General features: G+C 41.1%; 1 protein-coding gene across 2 annotated transcripts in view; it reads left to right on the top strand.

Moving 5' to 3' along the window:
• The window catches only part of LOC139420377 (phospholipid phosphatase related 5b), a 74,754-nt gene that overhangs the window by 10,761 nt on the left and 36,500 nt on the right, over positions 1–27,493 (top strand). For both annotated transcript variants that reach the window (XM_071170414.1, XM_071170413.1), the window contains exon 2: positions 14,554–14,686. In XM_071170414.1, the coding sequence (XP_071026515.1) occupies positions 14,554–14,686 (133 nt within the window). The remainder of the gene's footprint in view (positions 1–14,553; positions 14,687–27,493) is intronic.

Below are 27,493 nucleotides of genomic sequence, written 5' to 3'. Positions count from 1 at the left end.
CACCCGTTGTAAAGCAGATTAATGTGCTTGATTTTAACCTCTACAGTGTCGGTGGGTGCACAGTTATGAACTTGAAAATGTATTAATAAACCAATTAGGCACATTTGGGCAGTCTTGATACAATTTTTTTTACAGAAATACAATGGTTCATTGGATCAGTCTAAAACTTTGCACATACACTGCTGCCATCTAGTGGCCAAAATCTAAATTGCGCCTGGTCTGGATACATTATGGCCTTTCTCTTGCATTTCAAAGATGATGGTACAATTGTGTTTTTTGTCTTTGTATTATCTTTTCCCAGATTTAATGTGCTATATTCTCCTACATTAATAAAAAAAATCCACAAACTTAAGTGTTTCCTTTCAATTGGTATCAATAATATGCATATCCTTGCTTCAGTTCCTGAGCTACAGGCATTTAGATTTGGGTATGTCATTTTAGGCACATTTTTTAAAAAGGGGGTGCATCCTAAGAGTTAAGAAGTTATTTGGCCTCTTCACAAACCTTATCAAAGCTTATAGGTCTATGGGCTAGGCCACATGTGTGACTATGATTTGGTTATCATTCACAAGTGATAATATATCATTCACAAGTAATAGGCTAATATTGTCACTATTCTTGATTTAATCTTGTATTTACATATATTAAATAATATATGTGTGAGATTTGTTTTGATTTAGAATTGACCGTTATCATGCACCTGTCTCGAAACAGAGGCCGCGGAAAAAAATACATGGTTTCTATGCCCTCAAATAGTGAACAGAGGACGCTTTTCACGTGGTTCATTTTCATGCCAACCAGATAGGTTGGTTATACTCCTGTTGTAAAGAGAAGCAATGTGCTTAATATTAGTAAAGTTGAGAAATAAATATAGTAGGCCTAGCCCATAGAAAGCTTACAGGATCCTGCTCTTTTTAATAGAGGCCATCACTCTACTCATCACATCTCACACAATTGCCTATCCTATATAAATGTTGCGCAACATGAGCTCATAGGCTCTCATGAAGTGTTTGATTCGATTTTTGGTTACATTTGCAGTGATGTCAGAGTGATTAGAGGAACAATAGAGTCCGGAGTACCAGGCAGTTAGCAAGTTTGGTAGAATCGCCTGCCGTCATGACTCGTGACCGCCCGCGTGGCGGTAATACGGTCACCGTAACAGCCATAAACAGGACAGTAAGTACAGTCATGACCAAAAATATTTTTTCAAGTAACTCACAATTTTCCCCAAAAATAAGTTGAAATTGACCAAAGTACTTAATCTCCACAATTCTTTATTTTACTGTTAATATTACAGAACCTTTGTTTTTAATTCAGAACTTAGTATATCCATTTAATTAGAAAATAAATCGAAATGGCATTCACAAAATTATTGACATGCTAGACTTAATATTTGGTAGCACAGCCTTTTGTCAAAATAACTGTGATCAAGCGCTTCCTATAGCCATCGACGAGCTTCCTGAACCTCTGTACTGGCAGTTCACTTCTTGTGCGAACTGCTCCAGTTCTCCCAGATTTAAAGGGTGCCTTCTCCCAACTGCTGTTTTCAGATCTCTCCACAAGTTTTCAATGGGATTTAAATCTAGTCTCATTGCTGGCCAATTCAGAACAGTCCAGCGTTTTATCTTGAATCATTCCTGGCTGCTTTTTGAAGTTTGTTTGCGGTCATTGTCCTGCTGGAAGACCCATGACCTTCAACGGAGACCCAGATTTCTGACACTGGGTCTGACATTGCGCTCCAAAATGCTTTGGTATTCTCCTGATTTCATGATGCCATGCACACGTTCAAGGCACCCAGTGTCAGAGGCAGCAAAGTAACCCCAAAACATCACGGAACCTCCTCCATGTTTGACTGTAGGGAAGGTGTCATTTTCTTTGAAAGCTTCATTTTGTTTTCTGTAAACATAGAGATGGTGTGCTTTACTAAAAAGCTCTAATTTGTTCTCATCTGTCCACAGGACATTCTCCCAGAAGGATTTTCTCATGCTCCGGTGTGTTTTTGCAAATTGCAGTCTGCTTTTATTATGTCTCTCTCTCAGCAGTGGGGTCCCCCAAGGGTCTCCTACCGTATAACCCCCTTTCATTGAGTCGACGACGGATGGTGCTAGTTGAAACTGTCGTACTTTGCGTCTGAAGGTCAACTTGAATCTATGTGGCAGTTGATGAAAGTGCTTTCTACACAATTCAAACAAGGATTAAGCTAACATTTAGTAAATTATTCAGATTTGTTTTTCTTGTTCAACTGCAAACCAAAGACATACATACATGGATACCAAAATATGTTTTAATTTCAACAGTTTTCTGGAAGAAATGTTGCATTATTTGAACAAAGTGCAAGGGTGCCAATATTTTTTTGCAATGACTGAATAAATAGAATAAATGCTAGGATCAAACCAAACTCTACATTATTTCAAAGATGTGACAATTTTTACTTTATGTGTGCTTTTTAATGCCTGTTGTAGGCAGTGGATGTTATTGCCTTGATGATGACAGATTGTTAAGTAGATAACAGATAGCAATGATTCAATACCATTGGATAAAACTATCCCACTGTCCAAAGGTGGTTAATATCAGACCAGGGTTCAAATACTATTTCAGGTATTTCAATTACTTTTCAATACATTTCAAAACAAGTATTCAGACAACCTTTATAAAAAAAACAAGTAGTTAAATAGTAAAATGCATTTGGAAATAAAATTGGAACGTATTTGAAAATACTCAAATACACTGACTCAAATACACTCCAATGCATTTAACCCATGTATTTGAAAATAGTATTTGAAATAAGTATTTTAAAATACTTTCAAATACAATTTTGGTCGACTATTTTTTTTAATTTTTTTTACAAAACAAACATTCAAATACTCAAGTTAAAGTACTTGTTTTGGGCCTTGAATTTGAAAAGACTCAAATACACAGAAACATTTATTTAAATAACAAATGCATGTATTTCAACCCAGGTCTCGCTGATACCAGTTCAGGTCACAACGATTACAGTGTAGTAATAATACTGTGTAGTATAGTCAATGAAATAGCTATGCTGCTGTAGCATAGTATTTTCTATCCTCATTAATCAGATTCTTTACTATACACCCTTAAAGAGATATTTTGAAGCAAACAAAATAAACATGAGACAGTGAAGCACATAAAGAATGTTGATTAGTTGGCGTAGTTGGCCTCGAGAGCAGTACAATGTGTGTAACCTAGATGTAACCGATTCTGGTAGTGCTAGGCCTCAGTAATACCCCGGGCTGTTTTGTTCCCCTGAGAGGAGGAGGAGGAGCAGGAGGAGGAGGATGAAGGCTCTTTATCACTGTATTCTCAACTGGGACCTGATACAGCAGGCCTTAGCTTTTTCTTCTTTCTTTCTTTCTTTCTTTCTTTCTTTCTTTCTTTCTTTCTTTCTTTCTTTTTCTCTGTCCCTCTCTCCCTCACTCTCTCCCTGCACCAGAGTAGTGTTAAATAAATCACTCATGGCAGCAGCACCTGTGCTAGGGGGGCAACAGTACAACCCTAAGCTCCGGCGTTGAACCCTTTCACTCCCTGGCGGCCCGGCGGCCCATTCAGTCCTGGACTCCCTGACAGGTCCTGCTGCATCTGTGTGGCCAGTGAAGCAGAAACAGCAACCTGGGAACCTGTGTGTGTGCGTGTGTGTGCATGTCTGCGTGTGTGGTCTTTGGAGCCACAAGGTTGCAGATTTAAAAGGACAGTGTGAGATTTTTTGAAATCAAGCACTTTTTCTACTTACCTAGCTAGAGTCAGATAAATTCATGGATTTCATTTTTATGTCTCTGTGTGCAGTTTGAAGGTAGTGTAGTTTTGCGGTCCATTGCTAATTAGCAGTAGCACAATGGCTGGAAGTTTACCGAAACAGACTGGAAATGTATTTATATCTATATAAAAAGTGATGTTCCCAATTTAAATAGGACTACAATGATAGCAAACCAAACACTGCAAACCCATCTACTAGGGATCTAACAAAATACTGATATGCATTATCCCCTGTTCAAATGTTTAAGATATGTGTGTCTGCGGAACCCAAAATATATCCAAATGTAGCATGCATATGTCAGAAAATCGATTCAAATGTTACGAATCGCCAGTTCACTAAAATGTTTTGCTCATATTACTTTCTTACTTCGTTTCTGAAAATGCTTCTCATATTTTGTGACAACTGATGCTTCCTCTCCTTCAGTGTCAAACTGAGCATGTAACTGTGTTGACAATCTTTGATCTACTCGTCATTTTGCATGCTGAGCTTATTCAAACTGCACGCTGTGCGCAACTTTGTGCGCTGACCAACGAGAGGTAGGCCTATATCTGATCTTGCACATCTGCGAGTCACCTACAGGATTCAGATCTTTTTTAAATGGCTTGCGCAATATTAGGCTTTATTTGATTTATTTATTTTTTATTTCACCTTTATTTAACCATGCAGGCAAGTTGAGAAGAAGTTCTCATTTACAATTGCAACTTGGTCAAGATAAAGCAAAGCAGTTAGACACATACAACAACACAGAGTTACACATGGAGTAAAACAAACATACAGTCAATAATACAGTAGAAAAATAAGTCTATATACGATGTGAGCAAATGAGGTGAGATAAGGGAGGTAAAGGCAAAAAAAGGCCATGGTGGCGAAGTAAATACAATATAGCAAGTAAAACACTGGAATGGTAGATTTGCAGTGGAATAATGTGCGAAGTAGAAATATAAATAACGGGGTGCAAAGGAGCAAAATATATAAATAAAATAAATACAGTAGGGGAAGAGGTAGGCTATATTATACAGTGCCTTGCGAAAGTATTCAGCCCCCTTGAACTTTGCGACCTTTTGCCATATTTCAGGCTTCAAACATAAAGATATAAAACTGTATTTTTTTGTGAAGAATCAACAACAAGTGGGACACAATCATGAAGTGGAACGACATTTATTGGATATTTCAAACTTTTTTAACAAATCAAAAACTGAAAAATTGGGCGTGCAAAATTATTCAGCCCCCTTAAGTTAATACTTTGTAGCGCCACCTTTTGCTGCGATTACAGCTGTAAGTCGCTTGGGGTATGTCTCTATCAGTTTTGCACATCGAGAGACTGAAATTTTTTCCCATTCCTCCTTGCAAAACTGCTCGAGCTCAGTGAGGTTGGATGGAGAGCATTTGTGAACAGCAGTTTTCAGTTCTTTCCACAGATTCTCGATTGGATTCAGGTCTGGACTTTGACTTGGCCATTCTAACACCTGGATATGTTTATTTTTGAACCATTCCATTGTAGATTTTGCTTTATGTTTTGGATCATAGTCTTGTTGGAAGACAAATCTCCGTCCCAGTCTCAGGTCTTTTGCAGACTCCATCAGGTTTTCTTCCAGAATGGTCCTGTATTTGGCTCCATCCATCTTCCCATCAATTTTAACCATCTTCCCTGTCCCTCCTGAAGAAAAGCAGGCCCAAACCAAGATGCTGCCACCACCATGTTTGACAGTGGGGATGGTGTGTTCAGGGTGATGGCTGTGTTGCTTTTACGCTAAACATAACGTTTTGCATTGTTGCCAAAAAGTTCAATTTTGGTTTCATCTGACCAGAGCACCTTCTTCCACATGTTTGGTGTGTCTCCCAGGTGGCTTGTGGCAAACTTTAAACAACACTTTTTATGGATATCTTTAAGAAATGGCTTTCTTCTTGCCACTCTTCCATAAAGGCCAGATTTGTGCAATATACGACTAATTGTTGTCCTATGGACAGAGTCTCCCACCTCAGCTGTAGATCTCTGCAGTTCATCCAGAGTGACCATGGGCCTCTTGGCTGCATCTCTGATCAGTCTTCTCCTTGTATGAGCTGAAAGTTTAGAGGGACGGCCAGGTCTTGGTAGATTTGCAGTGGTCTGATACTCCTTCCATTTCAATATTATCGCTTGCACAGTGCTCCTTGGGATGTTTAAAGCTTGGGAAATCTTTTTGTATCCAAATCTGGCTTTAAACTTCTTCACAACAGTATCTCGGACCTGCCTGGTGTGTTCCTTATTCTTCATGATGCTCTCTGCGCTTTTAACGGACCTCTGAGACTATCACAGTGCAGGTGCATTTATACGGAGACTTGATTACACACAGGTGGATTGTATTTATCATCATTAGTCATTTAGGTCAACATTGGATCATTCAGAGATCCTCACTGAACTTCTGGAGAGAGTTTGCTGCACTGAAAGTAAAGGGGCTGAATAATTTTGCACGCCCAATTTTTCAGTTTTTGATTTGTTAAAAAAGTTTGAAATATCCAATAAATGTTGTTCCACTTCATGATTGTGTCCGACTTGTTGTTGATTCTTCACAAAAAAAATACAGTTTTATATTTTTATGTTTGAAGCCTGAAATGTGGCAAAAGGTCGCAAAGTTCAAGGGGGCCGAATACTTTCGCAATGCACTGTAGATGGGCTATCTACAGGTGCAGAGATCTGTGAGCTGCTCTGACAGCTGGTGCTTAAAGCTAGTGAGGGAGATAAGTGTTTCCAGTTTCAGAGATTTTTGTAGTTTGTTCCAATCATTGGCAGCAGAGAACTGGAAGGAGAGGCGGCCAAAGGAAGAATTGGTTTTGGGGGTGACCAGAGAGATATACCTGCTGGAGCGCGTGCTACATGTGGGTGCTGCTATGGTGCCCAGCGAGCTGAGATAAGGGGGGACTTTACCTAGCAGGGTCTTGTAGATGACCTGGAGCCTGTGGGTTTGGCGACGAGTATGAAGTGATGGCCAGCCAATGAGAGCGTACAGGTCTCAGTGGTGGGTAGTATATGGGGCTTTGGTGACAAAACGGATGGCACTGTGATAGACTGCATCCAATTTATTGAGTAGGGTATTGGAGGCTATTTTGTAAATGACATCGCCGAAGTCGAGGATCGGTAGGATGGTCAGTTTTACGAGGGTATGTTTGGCAGCATGAGTGAAGGATGCTTTGTTGCGAAATAGTTAGCCAATTCTAGATTTAACTTTGGATTGGAGATGTTTGATGCGAGTCTGGAAGGAGAGTTTACAGTCTAACCAGACACCTAGGTATTTGTAGTTGTCTACATATTCTAAGTCAGAACCGTCCAGAGTGGTGATGCTGGATGTGCGGGCAGGTGCAGGCAGTGATCGGTTGAAGAGCATGCATTTGGTTTTACTTGTATTTAAGAGCAGTTGGAGGCCAAGGAAGGAAAGCTTGGAGGGTTGTTAAAACCTGTTAAGTCTACCCCTTCCTTTTTCGAACATTCTGTTAAAAATCGCGCAACTTTTCAGCGTCCTGCTACTCATGCCAGGAATATAGTATATGCATATGATTAGTATGTGTGGATAGAAAACACTCTGAAGTTTCTAAAACGGGTTAAATCACGGCTGTGACTATAACAGATCGTGTGTTTCATCGAAAAACGCAAGAAAAACTGCTCTCTGAAAGCTAAAAATTATTTCCATGCGTCACTTTCATGGGTTGTTAAAAGGGCACAAAATTAATTATGGATCTGCATGCAATTCCTACAGATTCCACACGATGTCGCCATTGTCGTCATTTTCCAGGGACTTTTTTCTTGGTAAATCCAACTAACTGGATTCAATTTCTTCCGGTCTCCACCAGGATGTTTTGAATGTACACATTGGCAGCCATTGATTTGCAGACGAGGAGCTATTGAATATACATCGCCCTGTAATCATTTTGATAGATTATAAACGTTTACTAATACCTAAAGTTGGATTACAAAAGTATTTCGAAGTGTTTTGTGAAAGTTTATCGTCGACTTTTTTAATTTTAAAAAATGACGCAGCGTTTAAAAACAATGTTTTTTTCTGAATGACACAGCTTCCATAGAAAGCTATTTTGGGTATATATGGACCGATTTAAACGAAAAAAAGACCCAATAGTGATGTTTATGGGGCATATAGGAGTGCCAAGAAAGAAGCTCGTCAAAGGTAATGAATGTTTTATATTTTATTTCTGCGTTTTGTGTAGCGCCGGATAAGCTAAATCTTTGTTTACGTCGCATTCAGGCATTTTGAGGTGTTGCATGCTATCAGATAATAGCTTCTCATGCTTTCGCCGAAAAGCATTTTAAAAATCTGACTTGTTGGCTAGGTTCACAATGAGTGTAGCTTTATTTCAATACCCTGCATGTGCATTTTGATGAACGTTTGAGTTTTAACGAGTACATTTAGCATTTAGCGTAGCGCATTTGCATTTCCAGGTGTCTACTTGAGACATCTGCGTCTCAAGTAGGAGCAAGAAGTTAACACAGTGTCCAAAGAAGGGCCAGAAGTATACAGAATTGTGTCGTCTGTTTAGAGGTGGATCAGAGACTCACCAGCAGCAAGAGCGACATCATTGATGTATACAGAGAAGAGAGTCGGCCCAAGAATTGAACCCTGTGGCACCAACATAGAGACTGCCAGAGGCCCGGACAACAAGTTCCTCTGATTTGACACACTGAACTCTATCAGAGAAGTAGTTGGTGAACCAGGTGGGGCACTCATTTGAGAAACCAAACCAATCGAGTCTGCCGATGAGGATGTGGTGATTGACAGAGTCGAAGCCTTGGCCAGGTCAATGAATACGGCTGCACAGTATTGTTTCTTATCGATGGCGGTTAAGATATCGTTTAGGACCTTGGGCGTGGCTGAGGTTCAGCCATGACCAGCTCTGAAACCAGATTGCATAGTGCAGAAGGTGCGGTGGGATTCGAAATGTTAGGTAATCTGTTTGTTGACTTGGCTTTCGAAGACCTTTTAAAGGCAGGGTAGGATAGATATAGGTCTGTAGCAGTTTGGGTCAAGAATGTCCCCCCTTTGAAGAGGGGGATGACCGCAGCTGCTTTCCAATCATTGGGAATCTCAGACGACACGAATGAGAGGTTGAACAGGCTAGTAAAAGGGGTTGCAACATTTTCGGAAGATAATTTTTAGAAAGAAAGGGTCCAGATTGTCTAGCCCGGCTGATTTGTAGGGGTCCAGATTTTGCAGCTCTTTCAGAACATCAGCTGACTGGATTTGGGAGAAGGAGAAATGGGGAAGGCTTGGGCGAGTTGCTGTGGGGGGTACAGTGCTGTTGACCCGGGGTAGGGGTAGCCAGATGGAAAGCATGGCCTGCCGTAGAGAAATGCTTATTGAAATTCTCAATTATAGTGGATTTATCGGTGGTGACAGAGTTTCCTATCCTCAGTGCAGTGGGCAGCTGGGAGGTGTTCTTATTCTCCATGGACTTTACGGTGTACCAGAACTTTTTTGAGTTTGTGTTGCAGGAAGCAGATTTCTGCTTGATAAAGCTAGCCTTGGCTTTTCTAACTGCCTGTGTATATTGTTATTGCATATCACGGGGGCTGTTCGATGCTAATGCAGAACCAAGGGCTATATCTTTTCCTGGTTCTACATTTCTTGAATGGGGCATGCTTATTTAAGATGGTGAGGAAGGCATTTAAAAAAAATAACCAGGCATCCTCTACTGACGGGATGAGGTCAATATCTTTCCAGGATACCCGGGCCAGGTAGATTAGAAAGGCCTGCTCGCTGAAGTGTTTCAGGGAGCGTTTGACAGTGATGAGTGGAGGTCGCTTGACCGCTGACCCATTACGGATGCAGGCAATGAGGCAGTGATCGCTGAGATCTTGGTTGAAAACAGCAGAGTTGTATTTAGAGGGCAAGTTGGTTAGGATGATATCTATGAGGGTGCCCGTGTTTACGGCCTTGGGGTGGTACCTGGTAGGTTCATTGATAATTTGTGTGAGATTGAGGTTATCAAGCTTAGATTGTAGGATGGCTGGGGTGTTAAGCATGTTCCAGTTTAGGTCACCTAGCAGCACGAGCTTTGAAGATAGATGGGGGGCAATCAGTTCACATATGGTGTCCAGAGCACAGCTGGGGGCAGAGGGTGGTCAATAGCAGGCGGCAACGGTGAGAGACTTGTTTTTAGAGAGGTGGATTTTTCAAAGTAGAAGTTCAAATTGTTTGGATACAGACCTGGATAGTAGGACAGAACTCTGCAGGCTCTCTCTACAGTAGATTGCAACACCGCCCCCTTTGGCCATTCTATCTTGTCTGAAAATGTTGTCGTTAGGGATGGAGATTTCAGAGTTTTTGGTGGTCTTCCTAAGCCAGGGTTCAGACACAGCTAGGACATCCGGGTTGGCAGTGTGCTAAAGCAGTGAATAAAACAAACTTAGGGAGGAGGCTTCTAATGTTAACATGCATGAAACCAAGGCTATTACGGTTACAGAAGTCATCAAAAGAGTGCCTGGGGTATAGGAGTGGAGCTAGGCACTGCAGGGCCTGGATTCACCTCTACATCACCAGAGGAACAGAGGAGGAGTAGGATAAGGGTACGGCTAAAAGCTATGAGAATTGGTCTTCTAGGACGTCCGGAACAGAGAGTAAAAGGAGGTTTCTGGGGGCGATAAAATAGCTTCAAGGTATAATGTACAGACAAAGGTATGGTAGGATGTGAATACAGTGGAGGTAAACCTAGGCATTGAGTGATGATGAGAGAGATATTGTCTCTAGAAACATCATTGAAACCAGGTGATGTCATCGCATGTGTGGGTGGTGGAACTGAAAAGGTTGGATAAGGTATAATGAGCAGGGCTAGAGGCTCTACAGTGAAATAAGCCAATAAACACTAACCAGAACAGCAATGGACAAGGCATATTGACATTAAGGAGAGGCATGCTTAGCCGAGTGATCATAAGGGTCCAGTGAGTAGTGAGGTTGGTTGGGGTCATGGCGATTCAGAAAGATAGCAGGACCATGGGTAGCAAGCTAGCAGAAGACGGAGGTGGTCTGTTTTTAGCCACCTTGTGCGTTTCCGTCGGTAGATCTGTGGGGTTCCGTGTGGTAGAGGGGACCAATCCAATTGGCAAAATAGATATAGTTATAGTGACCCAAGAAAATTGTCCCATAGACCTATTCAGGCAGCAGCCGATAAGACAGCTAACGATTAGCGGGCCGCAGATGGGCGTTCAGGTAACGTTGCGACGGAGGGGCCAGTTGGATAACTCCCACGGGCAGATAATGTCGGTAGTCCAGTCGTGATAGGCCCCTTGGGGCTCCGCGTCGGCAGTAAAACGGGTCCGGATAGGTGATTGTAGCCCAGGAGTGGCTGATGGAACTCTTCAGCTGGCTAGCTCCGGAATAATTAATGTTTGCTCCGGGACCGATGTAAGCCAATATTCACTCGGATAGCAGCTAGCTGCAAGATCCAGGTATAAATGTCCAGAGCTTGCGGTAGAAATCCGGGGATATGGAGAGAAATAGGTCCGGTATTCTCTGATCTGAGTCACATTGTACAAAACTGGTGATAGCTTTTTGAGCTAAAGGATAGCTGATGACCACCAATCGTGGTTAGCTGAATACTAACATTAGCCAGTAAACTGGCTAGCTTCTGGCTAGCTTCTGGCTAACTTCTGGCTAGCTTCTGGCTAACTTCTAGCTAGCTTCTATTGTGGAGTTCAGATTTGAGGTGAGTAATACTTTTTTTTTTATTGGTGAGGCGGGTTGCAGGAGTGTTTTAAAGTTGAGATTTTTAGAAAAAATAAATATAAATGATATGCGAAGAAAATATGTAAATATATATATACACAGGACACAACAAGACGAGGACAAAGGACGTCTGACTGCTATTCCATTTTGGGAAAGAAATATAGTTGACTTTATTTAATAGAAATGTTTGTAATTTCATTATCTCTTTGTCTCCCTCTTTGTTACGAGCTGGTTCGTAACAGTAAGGTTAAAATAGTTGGTTAGTTATTTGTTGATTGACAAACAATGTAATTTGCTAGGTTATCAATATCAGACTTTTATTAGCCAAAGAAACCTGCAAGACACAAATATAATCTGGCTATACCTGCTGATTCATAGGCAAAATTGTGAGTGAGCCCACAACCTTAGCTGAGAAGCAACCCCACACAGGAATGGTCTCAGGATGCTTTACTGTTGGCATGACACAGGACTCATGGTAGCGCTCACCTTGTCTTCTCCGGACAAGCTTTTTTACGGATGCCCCAAATAATCGGAAAGGGGATTCATCAGAGAAAATGACTTTACCCCAGTCCTCAGCAGTCCAATCCCTGTACCTTTTGAACAATATCAGTCTGTCCCTGATGTTTTTCCTGGAGAGAAGTAGCTTCTTTGCTGCCATTCTTGACACCAGGCCACCAGGCCAGATGCACTCACACCTGCCTGCTGCCATTCCTGAGCAAGCTCTGTACTGGTGGTGTCCCGACCCCGCAGCTGAATCAAATTTAGGAGACGGTCCTGGCGCTTGCTGGACTTTCTTGGGTGCCCTGAAGCTTTTTTCACAACAATTGAACCGCTCTCGCTGAAGTGCTTGATGATCCGATAAATGGTTGATTTAGGTGCAATCTTACTGACAGCAATATCCTTGCCCATGAAGCCCTTTTTGTGCAAAGCAACGATGACGGCACGTGTTTCCTTGCAGGTAACCATGGTTGACAGAGGAAGAACAATGATTCCAAGCACCACCCTCCTTTTGAAGCTTCCAGTCTGTTATTCGAACTCAATCATCATGACAGAGTGATCTCCAGCCTTGTCCTCGTCAACACTCACACCTGTGTTAACAGGAGAATCACTGACATGATGTCAGCTGGTCTTTTTGTGGCAGGGCTGAAATGCAGTGGACATGCATTTTTGGGGATTCAGTTAATTTGCATGGCAAAGAGGGACTTTGCAATTAATTGCAATTCATCTGATCACTCTTCATAACATTCTGGAGTATATGCAAATTGCCATCATACAAACTGAGGCGGCAGACTTGGTGAAAATTAACATTTGTGTCATTCTCAAAACTTTTGGCCACGACTGTACTCTAAATTTTGAGATCTAGTTGTGCTAGATATTAATTAGTAATGTCACTGACAAATATTGGTAGAGTACTAGCTCAAACAGTTTTAATCTGCAAAAATCTGCAAAAATGTGAAATGTATTAGTGGGTGATTTCAGATCAAAAGTGGGTGGACAAAAAGCAAACATTGGCTCCCCCCCCAAAAAAAATTGGGTGGTAGATGCCCATTTTCTCTTATGGCTCAGCTCAGGTGCCTAATTATACCATAGACATACATCATACATCAGATCCAGCTCAGAGAGGCCAAGCTCATGAGCTCCATCAGTAGTAGATTTGAATTTAGAATGAAAAATGTATGTGTTTATGCAACAAATGTTAATGCCTCAAATAGTATCGTATCGCATTGAACCAAATCGCATCGATTTGCTCTCTAATCAAATGGAATTGCACCAAATCGTTTCAAACTAAAACGTATCTTTCCTGTATCCTATTGGAGCCCATGCACCTAGATACGTATCAAATCATCTTGAAAGGGAAAGATGCATATCCCTACCATCTACAGTATTTAATGAGTTTAGATCTCTATATCTCTCTCTCTCTTCCTCCTCTTCGCTCTCTCTCTTCCTCTTCTCTCTTTCTTTCTCTCTCTAGCTTCCTCTTCCCTCTCTCTCTCTCTCTCTCTCTCTCTCTAGCTTCCTCTTCCCTCTCTTTCTCTCTAGCTTCCTCTTCCCTCTCTCTCTCTCTCTCTCTCTCTCTAGCTTCCTCTTCCCTCTCTCTCTCTCTAGCTTTCTCTCTCTCTCTCTCTCTCTCTCTCTCTCTCTCTTTCTCTCTCTAGCTTCCTCTTCTCTCTCTCTCTGGCTTCCTCTTCTCTCCCTCTCTCTGGCTTCCTCTTCTCTCCCTCTCTCTCTCTCTCTCTGCTCTCCCCCTCCTCACCGTCTGTCACCAATGGCAACTGCAAATGTGATTATAATTATAGAGTTTTACTCCTCTGTAAATGTTAACAGCTCAAGGATATCACTTTTTTAGAATAACCTCTCATCCCAACCCATGGATTGAAGAACCAGGCATCGACAGGAATTATCTTTATGCCTTTAAGCTGTACTGTAAATTCCACCAATGAAACATACATGCTATCATTTGTTTTTGTTTTTAACAGTGTTGGAATCATATTATTACACCCACTCTAGATCATCAGTGTTGAATTAGGGGTATTTTGTATAACTTACAACACCCACTGGGTTGTAATTCTGTTGATAATCAAGTGTACTGTGTCAAGCTATGGCTTTAAATAGGAATTCACCTCCTGCTCACCTTTTAACCCCAATGACCACACACACAAACACACTCACATGCACTCACGCACACATGAACACACAGACACACCAAGACACGTGCATGCACGCACGCCCAAGCACATACACAGACGCACACAAACAAGTGTGTTCTCATCTCTCAGGAACTACAAGTGCCTTAAGTAGAGCCCTCCTCTCTTTCAATATGTTTTCTGTTAATACCACTGGTGCCTTGCAGATGTCAGCCATTGAGAAGTGTACATAGTCTCTCAGAGAGATTATGATGCTGTTTTGTTGTGTTTGTGTGTTTGTATGTGCGTCTGTGCGTGTGTGTGTTGGGAGTTGCAGTATGGATGGATTTACCGACTAAACCATATTTGATTCATGATTCAACACTTAGAAGAATATACTCATTTGTTTATCATCCGTTTGTCTTATCTGTTCCCCTTTCATTTCTAGATCATGATCTCAGAGACCGTCCTGTTCTTGATACAATACTCGTCCAAAGAGCTGGACAGTCAGGAGAAGACCATGCTGACAGGAGACTGCTGCTACCTCAACCCTCTGGTGCGCAGGACCTTTCGCTTTCTGGGTACGTCATACAGAGTAAATATTATCGAAACATTAGCCAACTTTGTGGTTCAGTTGGCAATTGTGCAATGACGAGGTTGTACTTCGGATAAAAGCCTCTGCTTAATGACACATATTGCATATATGAAATTCTCTCTGTCTTGTCCTTGAAAACTAGCTCCTTATGTCCAGTGTCTCCTCGCACAGAAACGCACACTGTCACATGCCCTGAGGGGAAAGAATGGGATCCTTTGGAAAGGAATGGTACAGTACTGTATGTAGTCTCCTCGCCTATGCTCTCACGCAAACGTTCCTATTTTAGATAAGGCTACAGAAACCAAGAGGATTATCACCCTGATCCCCAAGGGAATACTCCTCCCTCCCTCTCTCACTCTTTCCTGTTAAATCTTCAATTTACACCACAATTCCTTTCACTGTAACAATTCCTTAATGTTATGAGCTTTCAGTCGCAGCTAAACCTCCCTTTACTCACTATACACAATATGTATGAATTAATGTTGCTCTAAATTACATCTACAGTTGAAGTCTGAAGTTTACATACTCTTAGGTTGTTGTCATTAAATCTTGTTTTTCAACCACTCCACACATTTCTTATTAACAAACTATAGTTTTGACAAATCAGTTAGGACATCTACTTCGTGCATGACACAAGTCATTTTTTCAACAATTGTTTACAGACAGATTATTTAACTTATCATTCACTGTATCACAATTCCAGTAGCTCAGAAGTTTACATAAACTAAAAATTCCAGAAAATTATGCCATGGCTTTAGAAGCTTCTGACAGGCTAATTGACATAATTTGAGTTAATTGGAGGTGTACCCGTGGATGTATTTCAAGGCCTACCGTCAAACTCAGTGCCTTTTTGCTTGACATCATGGGAAAGTCAAAATAAATCAGCCAAGACCTCAGAAAAAAAATTGTAGACCTCCACAAGTCTGATTCATCCTTGGGAGCAATTTCCAAACGCCTGAAGGTACCATGTTCATCTGTACAAGCAATAGTATGCAAGTATAGACACCATGGGACCACGCAGCCATCAAACCGCTCAGGAAGGAGACGAGTTCTGTCTCCTAGAGATGAATGTACTTTGGTTCGAAAAGTGCAAATCAATCCCAGAACAACAGCAAAGGACATTGTGAAGATGCTGGAGGAAACAGGTACAAAGTATATATATCCACAGTAAAACGAGTCCTATACCGACCTAATCTGAAAGGCCACTCAGCAAGGAAGAAGCCACTGCTCCAAAACCACCATAAAAAAGCCAGACTACGGTTTGCAACTGCACATGGGGACAAAGATCGTACATTTTGAAGAAATGTCCTCTGGTCTGATGAAACAAAAACAGAACTGTTTGGCCATAATGACCATCGTTATGTTTGGAGGAAAAAGGGGGAGGCTTGCAAGACAAAGAAAACCATCCCAACCGTGAAGCACGGGGGTGGAAGCATCATGTTGTGGAGGTGCTTTGCTGCAGGAGGGACTGGTGCACTTCACAAAATAGATGGCATCACATGGAAGGAAAATGATGTGGATATATTGAAGCAACATCTCAAGACATCAGTCTTGAGTTAAACAATTTAAAGGAAACGCTACCAAATACTAATTGAGTGTAGGTAAACTTCTGACCCACTGGGAATGTGATGAAAGAAATATAAGCTGAAATAAATCACTCTCTCTACTATTATTCTGACATTTCACATTCTTAAAATAAAGTGGTGATCCTAACTGACCTAAGACAGGGTATTTACTAGGATTAAATGTCAGGAATTGTGAAAAACTGAGTTTGAATGTATTTGGCTAAGGTGTATGTAAACTTCCAATGTCAACTGTAAATATCATATAGGATGTTAAATGGATATCTCAGTCTAACCGGCCAACTTTGCTTTTGTTAGACTGTCCGACAATAGCCCTTTAGTGTTATGTTGGTGTAACAATTAGTTCTGCAGATTATGTCTGGCCCAGTAGCCAGCAGTAGCTACCACAGCCACCTGCTGTAGAGGTATGGATGACTGAGGTACCTAGAGCAAGGGATTCGTGTCAGATGTTTTAAAGACATTATCATTTTGGATCAGATAGGGATACGACTTTCATCTAAGCCTCCCTGGCAGACTGCAGTGGGAAGGTGATAATGTCAACACCGGTCAAAGACACCTGTCTGCAGAGCATGATGGTGCACTTCTCCAGCCCAGTGCATGTTTTACAAAGAGATTACATGTACTTACAAATGTAAGATAGAGGTACTGTATCACAGAAATATAACATTGTTTTATCTCATGTACTATAGCTATCGTGCTGTGGAAGATTACTTTCTGATTGACTGCTCTTAGATTCTGTCTCTTTTCTCATCTCTACCCTGTCCATGATTTGTTTAGTCAGTTCATATTATAGATATGAGAAACACAGGTGTGTGTGTGGGTGCGTGTGTGTATGTGTGTGTGCAAGTCATCTCACTAGTCATCTCACGACCTGCCGTCTTCCATCCCATCTCTCTGTTTTATTTAGAGTTCCAATGATAATGACTCACTTTGCAATGCTCTGTGGGAAAATCCATTTTGAACATCCCCGAAGGTCATGACAACAAGCTCGTTCTTAACTCTTAATCTTACTTTTTCACCTGATTTGAAGTCTTTGCATTTCTCCACCCTCTCATGAACCTTGATTGTGAAAGGATAAGCTATTTAGAGTGCACCCTTCTATTGGAAGCTAGATAGAGGGGTGTTAGGAGTATAAATGCCCAGCGAGATGAAAGGCAGCCTGGAGAGACACTGCTGTTGTTGTCTCACCAGGTTTTGAAGGCTCAAAGCGGAGCGTTGATGTGCACTTGTTAGCAAACTCCTTAAGACATACTGTTACACAAAGGAAGACTTTGTAGTGCATATAATAACTTCACAAATAAGCCACTTCTGTTTGGAGAAATCCAACGTATTATTTCTCACTGCATCACTATTGGTCTTTGTGTGAGGTGTTGATGTTCAAGCAGTTGGCACACAGTTCAGACACTCATCTGTACCACACAAGACATGCAGGAAATGATCTCTTCACAGGCCCCAGGACCAGAACACAGGCTGGGAGTCGCACAGTTTTAAATAGAGCCATGAATATATGGAACTCTTTGCCACCCCAGGTAACCCAAGCTAAGAACCTGATTCAAAAAACAAATAACAACACAAAGGGACTGTGAAGAGAGCCATTTTGATATATTTTGTAATTTACACTCTATTATGTGTTGTATCATGTAGGTGGGTGGCCTTGCACGAGCCTTGGCTTGTGCGAGCAGGAACATGTGATACATTTTCACAACTCTTAGTACAGAACTCCAAACTGGTCACACTTTCCTTCAAAACCTGTCATTGTGCATTAATTTGGATCGTAAACATCTCTCACCACACAACCGTTGATTCAAAGTATATGTTTATTGTGAAATGTAATGAGAACATTGGTTTAATCACCAAACAAAATAATTATATATTTTCTAATTAGTCATTTTAACTACCAGTTAATCCAATAGCAAACAATGCAAGAAGAAGCAAATTTGGGGGAAAAAGATGGCGGACTGAACACAGCAGTGTAGATCACCTCAAGATAAAAACAAAATATTCAATATAGGTAAGTTAGACTAAATATTAGCACTTCACAAACTGATGGGTTATAACCTTCAATCTGGATAACAAAACAAATCATAAGGCTAGAGAAGTGTATCGACAAATATTACGGAAACAAGCAACACCCAAACAGGACGGAGACTAAAAAAAGAGAACCAATCCCGAAAAGAAAACGCAACTCTTCGACAGACACAGACGTTTTAATCTTTTCACCACCGGGAATGGTAAGGGTGGAAACCGATCTGTTAAAATCGATAAATGACAAACTGGGCATACTTGAATTAGTCAGTAAGGATATAAAGGAGTTGAAGCCAAGCCTCGAGATGAGTGATGAAAAAGCTGCGACATTGGAGAAAGATACAAACAAGCTACAGTAAAAGGGACAGTCAATAAGATTGAAACCGATGTTAATGAACTTAAAAAGGAGAACTTCTTTCTGAGAGAAGCCTTACTTGACATAAAGACTAGATACATGAGAGAAAAAGTGGTACTTACTGGTATCCAAGAGAAAGAAGGAGAAGTTTCTGAGGGTGTAGTTAGGGAGTTCCTCCTTACAGCGCTTTCAGATCCCACGCGAAGCTGTCGACAAAATCAAACTCGAACGTGTACACCATTTCAGGTTAGAGAGGGCAGAGACATGAATGCCCAATCGTTGGCAAATTTGCTTTCTTTAAAGATAAAATAATGGTTAAAAACCTGGGTAAAAGACTTGCACGAAAATAGGCTTGAATGATCAGTTCCCGAAGGAAATTGCAGAACTGCGCAAAGTTCTGTATCCAATCTTCAAGGAAAATAGATTCAAAGGGAAACGTGTGTCTCTCGTAGTCGATAAACTGTATATTGATAACCAAATGTTCCGAGACACAAAGACTACCCATGGCTATTCTAAATATGACAAAGTTCCCATAGAGGAGTCAAATAATGGAACACCCAATACTATCCATGGTAGGGATTGTAATAAAAAATATATATAGAAAAGCAATCAAATAAAACAATTGTTAAGGAAATAAACTACAACTGCACTATACCATTCCAGATAGGTAATGTTGGAAAATAATTTGTTTTAGACTTTCCATTTATAGTATTTTATAAATTGATAAGACAGCATTAGAAGAAAAGATAATTAACTAAATAATACATCTTCAAATATAAGGAATTGGGACACAAAAGTACTCAATCAACATGGAAGAGATAAAACACAGAGGACATAGATGGCAGAGTATGTGGGTATGTGCGCATTTATTGTGATGGAAGGCGGGGTGTGTTTTTTTGTGTTTGGAAAAGTGTGGAGTTAAGTGAGTGAAAAATGATAGGGGTTGCAAATCCCAGAGCCCATGTGTGTTTGTGAGCAGGGGTTATGAGAGAGAGCTTTCAGTTTTGTGCAGATATGGAATATACATTTTAAAATAAAATGTTAATATCTATTTATTTACTGTCCTATCATGATGGAATGGTCCCCAACCCTATACAGTACCCTGGACACCCACCTGAGAGACCCCTACACTAAGGAGAAGTCCTTATCTGTCTTATGGGCCTACTGTAAGTATACACAGCCAAATGAGAAAGATGAATGTGGTCAGAGACCAACTAAAGCAGCACTGCCCCATCAAGATTCTGAGCCTGCCTGGCAGGGTTGGTCCTGTGAAGCCAAAGCCCCCTGATGGGAGAGCATAATATACAAGGAAATTCTCAAAACTGCCAATGAGAACCTTGATGACCTTGTATCTAGCCGGTGGGGATTCTGGTGGGGTGCCCCCACCTAGGCAGTGCTGGCAACACTAGCTGCAGTAACCCATGGGGAGGGGGTCACACTCTGACATTCTGAGAGGGGGCATGTTATTGTGGCCCTCGTGGCACAAAATCATCAAAGGTCTGACTGCTCAGAGATGCTTGGGAATATGGTCACAATGGGGGACCACGTGTGTTTCAGGGGACCTGACAATTTTAATAAAATCTCCCCATTTTGCTCAATTTTGCATGCCTTCTCATACAGCTGCAACTGTATATGCATTCGTAAATCAAGGCCTTTCTTGATTTGGGCTCTGGGATACTGTTGAGCATCTGAGTTTATGGCTGTTTGTGGGGGAAAGGGATTGAAACTTCCTACACTATTACAAATATTTGTTGTTATTTATGGAAGTTAAGATAAGCAGTTTGTATATGGGTCCTGTTCTCGAGGGCCATGGGATCCAGGGGGTCGGGGGTGGTCTGCCGGTCACTGGGATGACAGCACAACGCGGGATGGGGAGGGGTTTTAGCAGGTAGAATAATGGGGAAAATTGGAGGTTTACATAGTAGCAATGCAAATATCACGTTATAAAAACTATTTAGTCAGCCACCAATTGTGTAAGTTCTCCCACTTAAAAAGATGAGAGAGGCCTGTAATTTTCATCATAGGTACACTTCAACTATGACAGACAAAATGAGAAAAAAATCACATTGTAGGATTTTTAATGAATTTATTTGCAAATTATGGTGGAAAATAAGTATTTGGTCACCTACAAACAAGCAAGAATTCTGGCTCTCACAGACCTGTAACTTCTTCTTTAAGAGGCTTCTCTGTCCTCCACTCGTTACCTGTATTACTGGCACCTGTTTGAACTTGTTATCAGTATTATAGACACCTGTCCACAACCTCAAACAGTCACACTCCAAACTCCACTATGGCCAAGACCAAAGAGCTGTCAAAGGACACCAGAAACAAAATTGTAGACCTGCAGCAGGCTGGGAAGACTGAATATGCAAAAAGTAAACAGCTTGGTTTGAAGAAATCAACTGTGGGAGCAATTATTAGGAAATGGAAGACATACAAGACCACTGATAATCTCCCTCGATCTGGGGCTCCACGCAAGATCTCACCCCGTGGGGTCAAAATGATCACAAGAACGGTGAGCAAAAATCCCAGAACCACACGGGGGGACCTAGTGAATGACCTGCAGAGAGCTGGGACCAAAGTAACAAAGCCTACCATCAGTAACACACTACGCCGCCAGGGACTCAAATCCTGCAATGCCAGAAGTGTCCCCCTGCTTAAGCCAGTACATGTCCAGGCCCGTCTGAAGTTTGCTAGAGAGCATTTGGATGATCCAGAAGAAGATTGGGAGAGTGTCATATGGTCAGATGAAACCAAAATATAACTTTTTGGTAAAAACTCAACTCGTCGTGTTTGGAGGACAAAGAATGCTGAGTTGCATCCAAAGAACACCATACCTACTGTGAAGCATGGTGGTGGAAACATCATGCTTTGGGGCTGTTTTTCTGCAAAGGGACCAGGACGACTGATCCGTGTAAAGGAAAGAATGAATGGGGCCATGTATCGTGAGATTTTGAGTGAAAACCTCCTTCCATCAGCAAGGGCATTGAACATGAAATGTGGCTGGGTCTTTCAGCATGACAATGATCCCAAACACACAGCCCGGGCAATGAAGGAGTGGCTTCGTAAGAAGCATTTCAAGGTCCTGGAGTGGCCTAGCCAGTCTCCAGATCTCAATCCCATAGAAAATCTTTGTAGGGAGTTGAAAGTCTGTGTTGCCCAGCAACAGCCCCAAAACTGAAGACTTACAGAAAACGTTTGACCTCTGTCATTGCCAACAAAGGGTATATAACAAAGTATTGAGATACACTTTTGTTATTGACCAAATACTTATTTTCCACCATAATTTGCAAATAAATTGATTTTCTGGATTTTTTTTTCTAATTTTGTCTGTCATAGTTGAAGTGTACCTATGATGAAAATTACAGGCCTCTCTCATCTTTTTAAGTGGGAGAACATGCACAATTGTTGGCTGACTAAATACTTTTTTGCCCCACTGTACATGGTGGAGGCTCAATCAAGCTTGATTACATTCTTATGTCATTCTCTCTGGCACCAAAAGTTAAAAAAGAGTGTTGGTAGGGGACAGAATGCGGTCGGACCATCACATAATTGGCATACATACAGTGCCTTGCGAAAGTATTCGGCCCCCTTGAACTTTGCGACCTTTTGCCACATTTCAGGCTTCAAACATAAAGATATAAAACTGTATTTTTTTGTGAAGAATCAACAACAAGTGGGACACAATCATGAAATGGAACGACATTTATTGGATATTTCAAACTTTTTTAACAAATCAAAACCTGAAAAATTGGGCGTGCAAAATTATTCAGCCCCTTTACTTTCAGTGCAGCAAACTCTCTCCAGAAGTTCAGTGAGGATCTCTGAATGATCCAATGTTGACCTAAATGACTAATGATGATAAATACAATCCACCTGTGTGTAATCAAATCTCCGTATAAATGCACCTGCACTGTGATAGTCTCAGAGGTCCGTTAAAAGCGCAGAGAGCATCATGAAGAACAAGGAACACACCAGGCAGGTCCGAGATACTGTTGTGAAGAAGTGTAAAGCCGGATTTGGATACAAAAAGATTTCCCAAGCTTTAAACTTCCCAAGGAGCACTGTCTAAACGATAATATTGAAATGGAAGGAGTATCAGACCACTGCAAATCTACCAAGACCTGGCCGTCCCTCTAAACTTTCAGCTCATACAAGGAGAAGACTGATCAGAGATGGAGCCAAGAGGCCCATGATCACTCTGGATGAACTGCAGAGATCTACAGCTGAGGTGGGAGACTCTGTCCATAGGACAACAATCAGTCGTATATTGCACAAATCTGGCCTTTATGGAAGAGTGGCAAGAAGAAAGCCATTTCTTAAAGATATCCATAAAAAGTGTCGTTTAAAGTTTGCCACAAGCCACCTGGGAGACACACCAAACATGTGGAAGAAGGTGCTCTGGTCAGATGAAACCAAAATTGAACTTTTTGGCAACAATGCAAAACGTTATGTTTGGTGTAAAAGCAACACAGCTCATCACCCTGAACACACCATCCCCACTGTCAAACATGGTGGTGGCAGCATCATGGTTTGGGCCTGCTTTTCTTCAGGAGGGACAGGGAAGATGGTTAAAATTGATGGGAAGATGGATGGAGCCAAATACAGGACCATTCTGGAAGAAAACCTGATGGAGTCTGCAAAAGACCTGAGACTGGGACGGAGATTTGTCTTCCAACAAGACTATGATCCAAAACATAAAGCAAAATCTACAATGGAATGGTTCAAAAATAAACATATCCAGGTGTTAGAATGGCCAAGTCAAAGTCCAGACCTGAATCCAATCGAGAATCTGTGGAAAGAACTGAAAACTGCTGTTCACAAATGCTCTCCATCCAACCTCACTGAGCTCGAGCTGTTTTGCAAGGAGGAATGGGAAAAAATGTCAGTCTCTTGATGTGCAAAACTGATAGAGACATACCCCAAGCGACTTACAGCTGTAATCGCAGCAAAAGGTGGCGCTACAAAGTATTAACTTAAGAGGGCTGAATAATTTTGCACGCCCAATTTTCCAGTTTTTGATTTGTTAAAAAAGTTTGAAATATCCAATAAATGTCGTTCCACTTCATGATTGTGTCCCACTTGTTGTTGATTCTTCACAAAAAAATACAGTTTTATATCTTTATGTTTGAAGCCTGAAATGTGGCAAAAGGTCACAAAGTTCAAGGGGGCCGAATACTTTCGCAAGGCACTGTAGCTTGTTTTTGGTCACAGGTCCAGGAATGGCTGAAGAAATACAACATTTACCTGGAGCTAACGCTACAGGTAGCAATACTGGGTGATTTGAAAAGTCATAGTCAATCGATCAATAATATAATAATACTTTTATCAAATTTTTTTTTCTTTAATTTACAATCTGTATAAACTATGAGAATAGAAAGGTTCAGAACTTTTGTGAAGCAACACAGCATGGTTGAAAAATATATGGCAAATAGAAATCTATTATGGATGGTGTTAAGAGATAAACGGGAGGGGTTGAATGGAGCTGAAGGGTGGGACTAATAACAACAAGATAACAAATGTAAAATATACTGTGTCTTTAAAATGTATATAGGTTCACAACTTTTGTGAAATAGCACAGTTAAAAAAATATGGAAAATATAAATCAAACTGGATGGACATCAGAAATAGAGGAAGGCCAGGTCTGAAAACAAACAAAATATAACTATTGTAAAATAGGTTGTGTCCGTAAAATGTCTATAGTATGTATAAGCTGGAAGTAGAAGCCTAAGTGTTATTGTTTATTAGTTTACTCCAAGTAGGGGTGGGGTGGTAGGGTGTGCGGGAAATAATACAGGAAAATATATTATAAAACAATATGTATTTATATATACAGTGGGGCAAAAAAGTATTTAGTCAGCCACCAATTGTGCAAGTTCTCCCACTATCACATACTTGTGATAGTACAAAAGTAGCATATGCATCAAATAGTAACAGTAATACAGTATAAAGTGCTGTACCTGAACATACTCGGCCTGCAGTTGTTTCACCTGGTCGCTGTTTCTCTCAAAAGGCACCAGGTGTCTCTTCAAAAGGCAGGTGATTGTTGGTAGGCTGATGGAAGCCACATTGGCAAAGATGTCATCGATCTCCTCAATAGCCTGCTTTGTTTTGGACAGCCATATGTCATTCCTGGCCCTCACCATTGCACCACTGCCAACTCCTGCTGGTCGGTCAGCACATGCCACGGCCATCACCATGTGGTCTTCTGTCAATTCTGAGGGTAGAACAGAGTATACTGTCAATATTATCATGATCGAATTGACAGTTGATCTTTTCAGATTGGGGTGATCTGGCAGCCTCTGCCATGGTAAGGCCTCTGTAAGGTAAGGCCTTTGACAGGGACCATGCCCACCTCTTTGACGGGGCCCATGCCCACCTCTTTGACGGGGACCATGCCCACCTCTTTGACCTCTTTGACGGGCCCATGCCCACCTCTTTGACCTCTTTGACGAGGCCCATGGCCTCCTCTTTGACCTCTTTGACGGGCCCATGCCCACCTCTTTGACCTGTTTGACGAGGCCCATGGCCTCCTCTTTGACCTCTTTGACGGGACCCATGCCCACCTCTGTGACAGGCCCCTTGTCCACGAGTTCTTTGATTTCTTCCTCTCCCTTGCTGTCTATCCTTCTCTGTGTTGAAAGAAATAGCAGGTGTTCACACACCCCTTTTATATGGTGACCAATTGTGGTTACCACAATGTGAAATCAGTTAGCAAAAATTAGTATTCATTATGTATGGTTATCATGTATCATACATTTAATTTAGATGTTTATACTTTACAAACACACCTTTTATTTCTTTAGTTCTCAAAATCATCTGTATATAGTAGACAAGCCAGTTTAAAATCCATAGGTTTACCAAACGGTTAAGTGATTAACCATTAAGTGCAATTGGATTAAGTGATGGTCAAATGTATTTAATGAGAAGAGAATCAGTGAAAGGCAACTACTTTATATGAAAGTTATTTCTAGATGAAATGCTGATTAGGTTTAGTGAAAAAGTGTGATTTTGTGTGTTGTACCTTGTCAATTGAAAATGTGCAAAAAAAAATTGAAAAACAGCCTTTTTGATGATCTGTTTTGAGTTTTGTATTAAGAGTTGTGACATTTTACCACATACTTGTGGAAATAGTACCAAAGTGATAAAAAAACGGTATATTATGTGTTTTATTTGTTGTTTTGTTTCCTATTTGGACCCCAGGAAGAGTAACCGCTGCCTTGTGGATCCCAATAAATATTACTATACTACTAACGGCCTCCAGGGGTAGGCAATAGTGGTCTTTAGAGCCTGTGCAGGTTTATATCACAGCCAAGCTCTATATAATCATCTTTAAACAGTCAGTTTCTGAATAATTCCTAACAAGTCCTCAACTGGCAGCTTCATTAAATAGTACCCGCAAAACACCAGTCTCAACATCAACAGTGAAGAGGCGACTGGTCTTCTAGGCAGAGTCTTCCAGTATCTTTGTTATTTTGCCCATCTTAATCTTTTATTTTTATTGGCCAGTCTGAGATATGGCTTTTTCTTTGCAACTCATTCTAGAAGGCCAGCATCCTGGAGTCGCCTCTTCACTGTTGACGTTGAGACTGGTATTTTGCGTGTACTATTTAATGAAGCTGTCAGTTGAGTTCTTGTGAGGTATCTGTTTCTCAAACTAGACACTCTAAAAAAAAAAAATAGGTTTGTTATTTTACTAGGCAACTCAGTTAAGAACAAATTCTTATTTTCAATGACGGCCTTGGAACAGGGGGTTAACTGCCTTGTTCAGGGGCAGAACAACAGATTTTTACCTTGTCGGCTCAGGGATTAAATCTTGCAACCTTGCGGTTACTAGTCCAACGCTCTAACTACTAGGCAACCTGCCGCACCTAATGTACTTGTCCTCTTGCTCAGTTATGCACCGGGGCCTCCCACTCTTTCTATTCTGGTTAGAGCCAGTTTGTGCTGTTCTGTGAAGAGAGTAGTACACAGTGTTGTACAAGATCTTCAGTTTCTTGGCAATTTCTCGCATGGAATAGCCTTAATTTCTCAGAACAAGAATAGACTGACAAGTTTCAGAAGAAAGTCCTTTGTTTCGGGCCATTTTGAGCGTGTAATAGAACCCACACATGCTGATGCTCCAGATACTCAACTCGTCTAAAGTTGGCCAGTTTTATTGCTTCTTTAATCAGGGCAACAGTTTTCAGCTGTGCTAACATAATTGCAAAAGTGTTTTCTAATGATCAATTTGCCTTTTAAAATGATGAACTTTGATTATCTAACACAACATGCCGTTGGAACAGAGCAGTGATGGTTGCTGATAATGGGCCTCTGTTCGCCTATATAGTTATACCATAAAAAATCTGCTGTTTCCAGCTACAATAGTAATTTACAACATTAACAATGTCTACACTGTATTTCTGATCAATTTGATGTTATTTGAATGGACAAAAAATGTCCTTTTCTTTCAAAAACAAGGACATTTCTAAGTGATCACAAACTTTTGAACAATAGTGTACGTGTGTGTGTGTGTGTGTGTGTGTATGTGCGTGCGTGCGTGAGTGTGTGTGTGCGTGCTTATGCCGTGTGAGACAGTCAGTGAGCCATTGCACCTGCACCTTTGATCTAATTCCAGAGTCTGTCCTATTGCTGCAGTCTGATGCAGTGAAACCTCAGTCAGCATGAAAGTTTTCAAGGCTACACAGCCTTCCTATTCACCTCCCATCGACCACACACACACTGATGACAAGAAATGGGATCAATGACACTGAAAAGATAAAGCCTTTGACGTTTTTGCTTTTTTATTGAACTGTGCAAATTGAATTTCATTTATCTGCTTAATAAGAGT

Source organism: Oncorhynchus clarkii, chromosome 11 (genome assembly GCF_045791955.1).
Source record: "Oncorhynchus clarkii lewisi isolate Uvic-CL-2024 chromosome 11, UVic_Ocla_1.0, whole genome shotgun sequence".
NCBI classification, from domain to species: Eukaryota; Metazoa; Chordata; class Actinopteri; order Salmoniformes; family Salmonidae; genus Oncorhynchus; species Oncorhynchus clarkii.
The sequence above is the reverse complement of the archived record's forward strand: the minus strand, read 5'-3'. Positions and strand labels throughout refer to the sequence as shown.